Source organism: Oculina patagonica, chromosome 9 (assembly GCF_052425735.1).
Source record: "Oculina patagonica isolate OP01 chromosome 9, crgOcupat, whole genome shotgun sequence".
Lineage (NCBI taxonomy): Eukaryota > Metazoa > Cnidaria > Anthozoa > Scleractinia > Oculinidae > Oculina > Oculina patagonica.
In genome coordinates, this window is record NC_135766.1 from 15,282,463 (window position 1) to 15,295,217 (window position 12,755).

Below are 12,755 nucleotides of genomic sequence, written 5' to 3' on the forward strand. Positions count from 1 at the left end.
TGTTTAATTGAAATATACCATTTGTTTTACACTTTTCATTTTTGTGCACCGAACAATTAATTGCAACCGTGACCAAAATAATGATGAAAGATCATACGTCGCACAAAATTCAACATGCATAACACAAAAAGCTGCCTTAAAACTTGTAAGTTCCCTTTGTACAACAAAAAAAAAAGCAAAGAACTTCTTCATACAACATAGCATCAAACGATTCCCCCTCAAATTTAAAAATTTGAACCACCATTTACAGAACCACATGAAAGTACTTCTCAATAGCTATCATTTAAATGGTCGCACACCAGGGTCTCATCCACAGACTTACGTGTTAAACAGAGAACTGCACAATTAATCGACTTGAGGTTGTCGAGGTTTAGCCCTGGTCTACCTTATCGAATTTGTTTTAAACAAAAGAAAAGTTAGAAAAGTCCTGGCGCTTTCAAAACGTAAACTTACAAAAGACTTACGCCATTAGCGTACGGATGAGACGCAATGTAGTGAGTCTTTAGAGCGTTCTTTTGATAAAATGCTTTGTTACAAAACTGGCATTGGAAAGGCTTCTTAGGCGCATGCGTTCTCTTGTGTGTGTTCAGCGTGGAAGCCAGGGTAAATCCTTTGCCACAAATCTGACATTTAAAAGGTCGCTCGCCGGTGTGGCCATAGATGTGAGCCTGCAAGTTTCCTTTCTGATTGAAGCCTTTGCCGCAATACTCACATTGGTACAGGCGCATGTCTGAATGGGTTCTCAGGTGATACGTCAAATGCGTCAACTGCTTGAAGCCCCGCCCACACTTGTCACACTTGTGAGGCTTCTCTCCTGTGTGGGTGTAGCGATGAATCTTCATGTCGATTTTTTGATGGAATCCCTTTCCACAGAAGTCGCAAACGAATGGCTTGTAGTTGGTGTGCGTGCGCATATGAGTGTGCAAGTTAGACGCACGGTTGAAGGCCTTGTTGCACTGCAGGCACACGTACGGTTTCACGGTGGTGTGTGTGAGGCGGTGACGTGTCAAGTTACCCGGCTGTCGGAAGGCGCGGCCACACTGCTCGCAGATGAACGGCTTGTCGCCAGTATGGATTCGTTTGTGAGTGGTTAAGGTGTTTGAGCGGCTGAAGGACTTGTCGCACACGTCACAGGTGTAGCGGTATTTCTTGCTCGACGAGCCACTTGTCTTGGCAGGCTTCTGTTGCAAACTCGCCGGTTCTTTGTCTCCATCATTACTATTGTGTGAAAAGCTTTTAAAATCTTCCTCCGAGCTTGAAGGAGAAAGCGTTGGATACCTTGGGTAATCTGCCATTGTTTTCTCTTGCTTTACAACGCTCTGAACGTCGTCTGCTTTAAGAAAATTAGATACTTCAAAATCGTCTTGTCCGTTTTCTTCGAAGAACAGACCTGAAGTGGATTCGTGATCGGTCATACTGCACTTTGCCTCTGAATGATGGTGTTCGGACTGCTTGTTAAAGCATTCATGAAGAAGTTCTTCCATGGAATGACTTTGCCAGCCATTTCTTTCCAATACTACATTGTGTACGCCATCTTCCTCATCACTTTTTTCTTGTTTGATAACCACCGGAATAAAAGAGCTGTCCATCTGGATGTGGTTTACGTCATCAAAGCACCCGCTTGTAAAATTCTTTACACTGGAGTCACGACTGTCAGTCATTGGCGCGGAGTGGTACTGGGAAGCGCGCTGATTGGCAGTGAGGATTCTTTCATGTGATTGGTCGAATTCAAAGCTCTTGAGGCGATTCGATTCCGACCCCATGTTCTCCATATATGGTACTTGGGAAGAACTTAATTTGATTTCAATCGCTTCTTCTTCGCCTTTACATAGTGACTTCTCAAGGTGTGCGTCCTCTGTTAAAATGAATAAAAATATGACTCAGTTATAATTACAGAATCATTTGAGATAGGTTGGTTGTTGTCAATAAAAGGCGAACGGAAAAATCATTCGAGATGCGTGACACTTGCAAGAAGGTATATTGAAATGAGGTATTGATGATGATATTGTAAAAGCAAATATCAAAAAGTCCCATAAATGGTTGTTAAGACTGTAAAAACAGACGTTTCGGGTGTATAAAGTGTTAGAGAAAACCGTTATGAACTTGATGAAAACTGAAAACTGCTATGAACTTGATGAGCCTTCCATTGAGTTCTTCTATCGTTACAAATCATTGTCTAGAGTTTCCATTCGATTTGGATTGGATTTCATTCGATTTAGCATGTAGAATCACCTAACATTTCTTCAGAGTTCTTTTATTTTGGAAACATTGTTCAAAAGAAAAAATGTTTTCTATTACACACTGTGTGAAAAAAAACCTTTAAAGTTATGTCTAATCGACAAATTTGGTTGAACTTCTAGTAGAGAGACTTGAAGAGGAATGCATCAATGTGCTTAACATTGTCCTGCGCTTTTTCTAAGAATGGATGCCAATATGATAAAAATTTTATTGAACTATTTTGTTCGGTCCACGTGTGGGGAAAGTAGTAGTCTTCTTTCTTTTACAATTTTCCCCAATTACATCTTAAGAAAATAACTATAAGTAAACGCGCGTATAAAGCTGGTTTTATTAACTCGATGATAACACGGAAAATGTTTTCAATCTCTTTTAAAGAATACTGGGAGGAAAGAAAAGAAAAATCACTCGTTTATTGCTCTTATATATCAAAAATGACAATTCTCTTTGACTACGGTTCATATTCCAATATCATTTCTTACTCTCGCAAACTTCTACCCATTTCATTTAACAGTTAGCCTACGAGCGTCAGTTGTTTATTTACCAATTAGACGATAAGTTCGAGGTTTTTATTGGCTGACGGCGAGGGGCGAAGCCCAGAGTCAACTAAATTCAGTTTAAGTGGTTTATTTATAGTTTTGGTTTGTAATTTTGGTGATTTTCCTTGCGCTCGCTCCTAGCGCAGACTATTTAACAATTAGACGGCAGCCGAGATTCTACCGGCTGATAGTTGGGGGGGGAGCCCTGAGCCACAGCCGGAGAAACCGGGACCCTGGGCAACCCACGACCGATCTAAACCAGATCGCAGAATTGATTTATTGAAGGTTTTGATTGATAAAATCAGCGAAGACACGCGCGCGCCCGAGAGCCCTACGGACGAAGTAGGCACCTGTGTAGCCAACAGGCGCGATTACCAATAGTAGGTCAGTGTGGTTATGCTAACGAAAATTAGACCGCCCTTAAATAACCAAACAGATTGCCGAATCGTCAGCAAGGCATCGCCGAGTTACTATCGCATAGAAAACGAGCGCGAGTGCCATTTTCAAGTAGAAACTCTAAATTTGCACTTCAGAGCTATGACAGCTATATTTTATGTTCTTTTAAGCCAAAAACCCAGAGAAAAATGTCCCGAAAAGCATCTCGCCTTCGATCGTGGTCTGAAATAGAAAACAGTGGAAGAACCAATCAGATTCGAGAATTTCCATCAAAACACGGCTGACTTTTTTTTATACTAAACTCAATAAAGACACGAATAATGTTTTCTATTTCTTAAATATGCAATAACCACCTACAATCGGGCAGCTTAATTTTAATCGCCTTTGAATATAATTAATGCCAGTTGGTGGATTAGCCATGCCACGTTGTGCTGTGCTGTGTTGTCAGTCATTTAATACTCTCTGCGGGTATAATTACTTTCATCATTTAAAAGTGTCGGTGGTTGCCTGCACATAACTCTTTTGAAACATAAACCATTAATTTCCCGCAAGAACAGTCAATAGTTTATTTCCCTACACACTATCGATATGAGTGTATCGAATTTATGAGTTCGAGTTAGAAATTTCGAGTTCGAGTTATGGGGTAACATTTTCCCAGTTGGTCACGTATAGTGTCGCCCTTATCACCAATGAAAGCTTACCGAAGAATAGGAGTGGAACTAACCGCAAGCAAATAGGGGTGGAACTAACCGCAAGCAAACCAGAGTGGAGCTAACCGCAAGCAACTCGAACTCGATTTTTAACTCGAACTCGAATTCTAATTGAACTCGAACTCATGAAATGGACAGACCCTATCGATATATCGTCAAACGAGCAAGTAGCGACAGTGAAGAAAGTCATTGACTATCAAGTTTAACTGTCTAAGTTGATCAATAATCTAATCATCAGAGTAGACACTATAAAATAACTATAAGGCAATAAAAAAAGGAAAATTGACCTTTTAAGTTAATTCAGTTGGAAATTAAGAGTTTTTACTGCCAATCTATCTTCTAATCATGGACCAACTTAAGCGGACCATTCGTAAAGCTATCACAAAAAAAAGATTATATCTTCATGCATATACCTTTGGTCTTGTGTGGCGAAGATTGCATCGCGGGGCTCAGAATTTCGCTTTTCCTCTTTTGGATGTTGGCGTTCTGTTTCTTCTTGATGAGAAAAGACCGTGGCATCTTTGTAGAACTTTCTTGAGCTGCAAAAGAGCAAAGCAAATGCTATTTACTTTCATAAATCAACGTGGCGTGTTTGAGTCTGGCACAAATTTGTACTAAAATTTATTCTCCCAAAAAAGATTCCCCGGAAAATTTTGTCGTTTTTCTTGATTTTGGATCGTGTAATTTCGCGTTTAAGTCGAAAACTTGTAAAGCGGATTGATACTAACCGACTTTTGCAGTTTGTTATTTACCGTAAAACCTGTAGGAGCGCTTTTTGTTTCGCTGTGCTCGCAAAGAGGTTCAAAAGGTTACGACAGCGAATGATCCAGGTTTGGTCAAGCTTTATTTATTGATTCAACCCAGCTGACATAACATCAATTTCCCGAACGCTACGATTGGCGGAAGAGTTTAAACACATTTACTTCAATTTGTAGACAATAAAGAAACCTCTTTCATTTACAGGAGAAGTCGTTAATTCATGTAACTTATTGCAAGGTTATCCTTAATTAACAATTTTCTTTCATTATCACAATCGGACGGAACACTTCATAATTACAACTTTTCGTTAAATGAAAGAACATTCTTCTGGCCTACGAGTCGGTTACTTGGAAATAGCTTTCGGAGACTTGTGTTTTTTTATTTCTCGTGGTTTGCGCTTTGTGATCTGTAGCGGAGTATTTACTTAGCTATTTATATACGTATAGGAAAAGACGTTCGACTTTTTCTTTCTTTCATTTGATTTCTTTGTGAAAAAATATGAATTAGCCAGTCTCCAAGACGCCCAGGGAACTTCACACTTTTACCGGCGAAAAATCTGCGCTTCGAAATTGAAAAATAATAATAATAAAAATTAGCTCGTAAACTACCCTTTACTCTTCCCAAAACATGAAAGGCTCGCTTGCTTAAGTGTATTTGATTTTGCTGAAATCAAAATTGAATTTATAAGCCATAAAGGGCCTTTATTAAGACTCCCGAGCGTTACCGTAATTAAGTTAAATTCAATTCGCCAACCTTTGGTAAAATATCGGAAGTCTTCTTAAACAAAGAGTTGAACAGTTGATGAAGGTGATGTAGCTATTACTTGTGAAAACACTGAAATTCTCGTTTTTACCGGCAAAGAAAACTTCTGTAAGTCATCAATACGTGATCTTTTTGGGCAAAACCGCATAATTTTTACTTACCGCGCGCTTGTAAGACCTGTTCGCGGGGTTGATAATTCTTGATATCAGGTTAAGAGCGGTGTAGAGCACAACCTTCTGAGAAGATCAAGTATACGATTGTGATTTGTCTTTCTTTGGTTACATGAAAATAATACATGCAAAACACTCCTGTGTTTACTCAGCTTTGACGAAATTCAAATCAAGACGTTCTCGTTACCCTATGAACGCTCGAACCGATTTCTTTACAATAGAGAGCGCGGTGTTTCAGCCGTAACAGCTAAAATTATCAAGGTCATAATTTGCACTGAGCGACAAATTAAAATTCGCAATGCAACAAGTATATTGGCTTAAAATGTAACATTTACGGGCTTTTCTCGTCGAGGCCGTTTATGAAAAAAAATATAAATATCATAAAGGGAATTGAGTCGAACGTGTTTATTTCCACGATACTTTTCAGTATTTTATTTTTGAATAAAACTTTGATTCTATGTTGCAAAATTTATTATGATTCAGTATTTTTACACCTTGTCTTAAACTTCTTTGAACAAAGAACTAATTTTTTTTCCCGATTGAACTAATTTTCATTTCTGATTTCATGGCGTCGTTTCAACATGAGACAAGGAATCTAGACTAGCGGGCGACTGAGCGTTAACTTTTCAAAGAGCCTCTCTAGCCAATTTCCTTTCCTTTGGTGACGCACCGGTTTCATGCATTTAATTGCATAAAGAGCTTTCGCTCATGAAACGAAGGCTTTGAGCAAACATGAAGTGATTTATTGATTTTACTTAACCAAGCTAATTTCGTGTTGCTGTTCCCAATACATGTGCATTGAGGAGAGCAAAATTTAAAATTAAATTCTGATTTGTTAAAGCAGATTTTACAATGTAATTATTCACTTTATTTCCTTTGATTTTGAAATATTATCCTAATCATGAAGACCTATGCCGCTCTAAACACATGTTGTTTTTATAATACCAGTAAAGTTGACAAAAGATTTTAATTTGTAATAACCTTTTTTCTTTAATCGATAGAAGCGGAAAGCAAGTTTCGCGTTAAAACATTGACAAGGAGTGCTCTCCAAAATTAGCATGAAATTCTCCCTACAAGAATTAATACAATAGCAAGCGGACAGTTGAGGAGAATAACGTAATTAATCAACCACGTTACATTGTAAGACCACATTTTCAGTTTTTGGCTGACTAAAATACAATGTGTCACAATCAGAGAGAAATTTAAAATTCAGTATATTTTTATGTTTGGAAATTGAAGAAGAACAAATTAAATTTATCAAACGAGATGGCGTTAACTAGAATCAGTAGTAAATCTATGGAATTGGATGGTGGGTCGCCAAGTAACGATCCGCTGACCAAGAAGCCCGGATGCTCAGAGTAGAACATTTCTGGAGAATGAGAAGCAGTTGTTTAGTTTTCTTTGATGTAACGAGCGGACAGAGCTTCGTTTTCTAATAAAGCCATGTTACTGGACGATAGCTGTAGACCAAAATGGCGGATACAAATAAACACCATGGATTTTTTTCAATATTTCTCATGCAGCAGCAAGCGTAGGTTATGAGGAACACGCTTACTTCAAAATTTTCCAAGTTGTTTTATTCAACTTTTTAAAAAATCCATATTTGCCTTAAATAACCACACGCTAATCCGGGAATTTCGACATGCCCATCCATTTCTTCCAACGTATGAGAGCTACTCGATGCATGCATTCAAAAACAAAAACTTTACCTTAGGCCATCTGCTCAATAAGAAGAGTATTTTGATAATAACAAGTCTTGTACAAGTTTTAACTCTTCATTGGTGTAAACAAATAAAAACCAAAGTGACTTTGTGAGAACCGTAAATTTCAAAGTTGAAGACCTTATGACGAATGAGGCGATATAAATTCTAACTTGCCCAAGATTTAAGGCATGGCCACGTTGGGGCAAAATGCAAATTCGTAATTATGTGTCATTGTTTTCAGTTGGGTTTTCCTCAACGCTTGCGGCATAAATTCTGTGTGTCGCTTTAATTCATCTTCTTGTTATTTCAAATATATCTCTAGCACAAAAGGGTTTCAAAGTTTGTATGCACATGTCAGATATCACATAATGATTTTTCTTTGCGTTTAGGTGAAATATTAGAACAATGAGAAAAATCACTAATAAATTTTTCTACCAAAAAATAATAGCGCTATATTGCTATATATTGCCTGCTTCTGAACACCCGAAAACCCATTCAAGTATTTTCATGAGCCATATTTTCAAATGGGGCCTTCGAATATGTTATTTACTTGCACTATATTTACTAGCAGGTGTGATATCAAGGAACTGTAACTAATTTGATACGTTTCTGTATAATTTAACATTTCCTTTCGCCTTTGTGATCAATTGAAAACTGAACTTCAGTGTTAAGAGATGTGAGCGATAAAAATTGATTTATCTATCGATAAGATTTCCTGAGTATGTTCAAATAGGACTCTTCAATAACCGAGTTGAAATGACGCGCCAAGCAATGTTATTATTCATACCACCTTGAATATATATTTTACGAATATATTTCATTTTTTTTTGGTTTAACAAAACTTAGATTTTATACAATAAGACTTCATATTACAAAGAGCAATCAAACTTTTTTAGCCTTACCTCTCGGGAAAAGTCAGCTAACTTGAGAAACTGCGGAATAACTCTTTCAATGTGATATTCAATATTTTAAACTGTGTGCTAATAATGATCGGTAAAAGCCTGTTTTGTAAAGGGAAATACGCACGATAAAAGGCTATGATAACAATAGCACGTGGTGAAAATAAATTACCATGGTAACCTTTCGTGCTAAAAGCTTATTTTTGCCAGGCAATTGCATATAAACCCATGAAACGAGAGGAAAAAAATATTTCTCAGATTCTTTTTTTCTTTATGTAAATCTGTCTTCCCTTAGAAATCTAGTTATTTCATTGCCCCTTATTTCATCAATTAACTGTTTATGAAACATTCAATGTCGACGTTAGTAGTGCCTTTGTTTATGCAGCTCGCCTCATTCGCTGAAGAAAAGGCCTCCTACTTTAATATGTTAATTGCATCTCAGCGATTCTTGAATAATTGAAAACCCTGAAAAAGTCACGAACTCTAAGCCAAGAGCGCTTTTGTAGAATTTTAGCAGCCGGCAAAAATAGTTTGCTTTTTCAGTGATAAATACGAAAATCGAAAGTATAAAGTGTCGTGGGAAACTTGAAGGCTTCAAAGTGATTTGAAGTTTTCTTTTGAAGTTACAATCACCTGTTCTCAGTCAAGCAGCTGAATCACTGCTGTCAGCCAATTGCAACTCGACAACAACGCGGCGTCCCTGTCATTTCCCGCCAAAATTTCCCGCTTTTGCGAATTCAGCTGCGTTACTTTGTAAGACCACTTCACCTTGTTCTTTTTGGTTACTTGTTGCACATAAAAACATGAATGTATAAATTACTGTAATTGTGATTTTATGTTTGCTCTGTGTTCTATAGTTATTGTTTATGACGTTTGGTTTTCTCTCTCAGTTGGAATTATAATTACTTTTATGTCACTGCTGAAAATTATTATTCGAATGGCAAAGCTTGCATCTCAGTAATAATGAAACATTGTGCGAAAAAGGTCCTTCGGTTGATATTTTAAGCACAGCGAAATTTAGAAAAATGATTTTCTCAAGATTATGCGAATTTTTAAAAATATCTAGTGGCAGTTCTTTCGTTCTAATAATACTCAGTCTTCGATATTCGAAGCTATCGTCAACAAAAAGTAATAATGAAAAAAGGTCTTTTTTATGCGGCAACAAAATATAGATATGTGATTTTGCCAATATTTAGTGGCTTTAATTTATATATTGGAGGCGCGGTGGCCTAATGGTTAGCGTGCTTGACGGGGGCGCCGAGGCGGTGCGTTGTGTTTTTGGGCAAGACACTTTACTCTCACAGTGCCTCTCTCCACCCAGGTGTATAAATGGGTACCGGCGAATTTACTGCTGGGGGAAACCCTGGAATGGACTAGCATCCCATCCAGGGGGAGCAGCAATACTTCCAGTCGCTTAATGCTGTGGAAACCAAGTTAAGCTCCGGCTGTATGGGCCACTTGGCTCGGACACAGACTTTACCATTTATTTATTTATTTATAGAGGCAACTTTCTTGATCAAGCACGTTATATTTTGAGACCAAACTTTCAGTTCCGACTCAGTGTCTGACTAACTTTGAATGAGAAGTATAGCAATCATAAATAAAATTGACATTTAGTACATTTTTATGCTTGGAAATAAAACAAAAACAATTTTATGGAACGAGACACCGAAAATATTAGTCAGAAGTAGATTTCGGATCGCCCTGACCAACCGCTGAACAAATGGCCTGAATACTCAAAGTACAAGATTTCTGGAGAGTTATTAGAAGTTGTATTGTTTTCTTTGACGAGGCTAGCCAACGGAACTTCGTTTCCTGAAGAAGCCTCACTATTAGTCACGATAACTGTAGACCCATATAAAGGATACAAAATCATTATTGGCCGCGCCGTAGTTAAGCAAAATTTTCTTTCTCTAACAGCTAGGGAGAAACACTCGGCTACGGCTTTTTAAACAATTTTTGCAAGTGTATTTTTAATTCATCTAACGAAACTTTGTCTTTAAGCAGGAATAATCGGAATTTCAGCACACACTTCATTGGGACCCATAGGAGGGCCTCTCAATGCATATATCTTTTCCATTAACAAAAAACGAGTTATTCCATCTGCTTAATAAGAGGAGCATTTTGATAATAACAAGTATGGTACAAGTTTTAAGCCTCCAGCGTAAACAAATAAAAAGCACTTTGTGAAGAAAAGAAAATTTTAAGTCAAACAACCAACGAAGAATCAGGCGATAGAAATTTTAACTTGGAATATTTAAAGCAGTGCAAACTTTCATTATAACGTCGTTGTTTGCAGTTGAGTTTTCCTCAATGTCGCTTGCTGCATAGATTCTAAGTATCACTTCGATTCATATTCTTATTATTTTAAACATATCTCTCTAGAACGAAAGGATTTTAAATTTTGTATGCACATGTCAAATATCGCATAATAATTTTTTTTGCACTTGAGGTGAAATACTTGAAGAATGAGGAAAACAAAAAATTATATTAGTAAATGTTGCTGTTTTAGAGTCAATTTGACTTCGGTTATCGAACATACCCAAGTCTTTTTCCGAGCAATATTTTCAAATGGGGCACGCGAATTGTTATTTACTTGCACTATATTTACTGAGCAGGTGAGATATCAAGGAACTGTAACTAATTTGCTACGTTTCTGTATAATTTAACATTTCCTGTCGCTTGTGTGATCAATTGAAAACTGAACTTCAGTGTTAAGAGATGTGAGCGATACAAATTGATTTATCTATCGATAAGATTTCTTGAGTATGTTCAAATAGGACTCTTCAATAACCGAATTGAAATGACACACCAAGCAATGTTATTATTCATACCACCTTGAATATATATTTCACGAATATATTTCTTTTTTGTGGTTTAACCAAACTTGAATTTTATACAGCAAGACATCATCTAACAAAAAGTAATCAAACATAAAAAGCCTTACCTCTCGGGAAAAGTCAGCTAACTTGAGAAAATGCGGAATAACTCTTTCAAGGTGGTATTCAATATTTTAAACTGTGTGCTAATAATGATCGGTAAAAGCCTGTTTTGTAAAGGGAAATACGCACGATAAAAGGCTATGATAACAATAGCACGTGGTGAAAATAAATTACCATGGAAACCTTCCGTGCTAAAAGCTTATTTTTGCCGAGCAATTGCATATAAACCCATACAACTAGAGAAAAAAGGATTCCGTCTTTTTTATTTCTAAATCTACAATCTTTCTTCACCTAGATATCTCGTTATTTCATTGCCTCTTATTTCATCAATTAACTGTTTATGACACATTCAATGTCGACGTTAGTAGTGCCTTTGTTTATGCATCTCGCCTCATTCGCTGAAGAAAAGGCCTCCTACTTATGTAAATTGCATCTCAGCGATTCGTGAATAATTGAAAACCCTGAAAAAGTCACGAACTCTAAGCCAAGAGCGCTTTTGTGGAGTTTTAGCAACCGGCAAAAATAGTTTGCTTTTACAGTGAAAAATGCGAAAATCGAAAGTATAAAGTGATGTGGAAAACTTGAAGCCTTTAAAGTGATTTGAAGTCTTCTTTTGAAGTTACAATCACCTGTTCTCAGTCAAGCAGCTGAATCACCGCTGTCAGCCAATTGCAACTCGACAACAACGCGTCTTCGCTGTCATTTCCCGCTAAAATTTCCCGCTTTTGCGAATTCAGCTGCGTCACTTTGTAAGACCACTTAACCTTGTTCTTTTTGGTTACTTGTTGCACATAAAAAACATGAATGTATAAATTACTGTAATTGTGATTTTATGTTTGCTCTGTGTTCTATAGTTATTGTTTATGCCGTTTGGTTTTCTCTCTCAGTTGGAATTATAATTACTTTTATGTCACTGCTGAATAGTATTATTCGAATGGCAAAGCTTGCATCTAATAATGAAACATTGTGCGAAAATGTCCTTTGGTTAATATTTTAAGCACAGCGTAATTTAGAAAAATGATTTTCTCAAGATTATGCGAATTTTTAAAAATATATAGTGGCACTTCTTTCGTTCTAATAATATTCAGTCTTCGATATTCGAAGCTATCATCAACAAAAAGTAATAATGGAAAAAGAAAAGGTCTTTTTTATGCGGCAACAAAATATAGATATGTGAGTTTGCCAATATTTAGTGGCTTTAATTTATATATGGGAGGCGCGGTGGCCTAATGGTTAGCGTGCTTGATTCCTAGTCGACGGCCCGGGCGGCCGAGGCGGTGCGTTGTGTTTTTGGGCAAGACACTTTACTCTCACAGTGCCTCTCTCCACCCAGGTGTATAAATGGGTACCGGCGAATTTACTGCTGGGGGGTAACCCTGCGATAGACTAGCATCCCATCCAGGGGCAGCAGCAATACTCCCAGTCGCTTAATGCTGTGGAAACCAAGTTAAGCTCCGGCTGTATGGGCCACTTGTCTCGGACACAGACTTTACCATTTATTTATTTATATATAGTGGCAACTTCCTTGATCAAGCACGTTATATATTGAGACCAAAATTTCAGTTTCGAGTCAGTTTCTGACTAACTTTGAATGAAAAGTGTGGCAATCATAGAAAGTTTGACATTTAGTACATTTTAAT

General features: G+C 37.3%; 1 protein-coding gene across 5 annotated transcripts; it reads right to left on the reverse strand.

Annotated features, from left to right (window-relative positions):
* On the reverse strand, positions 1–11,796 carry LOC144665572 (uncharacterized). Of its 5 annotated transcripts, none has more exons than XM_078526826.1 (3): positions 11,745–11,796; positions 4,294–4,419; positions 1–1,855 (listed from the first exon to the last, which is right to left on the reverse strand). In XM_078526826.1, exons 2-3 carry the CDS (start codon positions 4,397–4,399, stop codon positions 450–452), a joined length of 1,512 nt encoding a protein of 503 aa, XP_078382952.1. In that variant the 5' UTR covers positions 4,400–4,419; positions 11,745–11,796; the 3' UTR covers positions 1–449. The 5 variants fall into 5 exon arrangements, with proteins under 5 accessions (XP_078382952.1, XP_078382951.1, XP_078382950.1 ...); XM_078526825.1 differs by lacking the exon at positions 11,745–11,796 and adding an exon at positions 8,807–8,905; XM_078526824.1 differs by lacking the exon at positions 11,745–11,796 and adding an exon at positions 8,177–8,272.
* Positions 11,797–12,755: the final 959 nt, after the last annotated feature.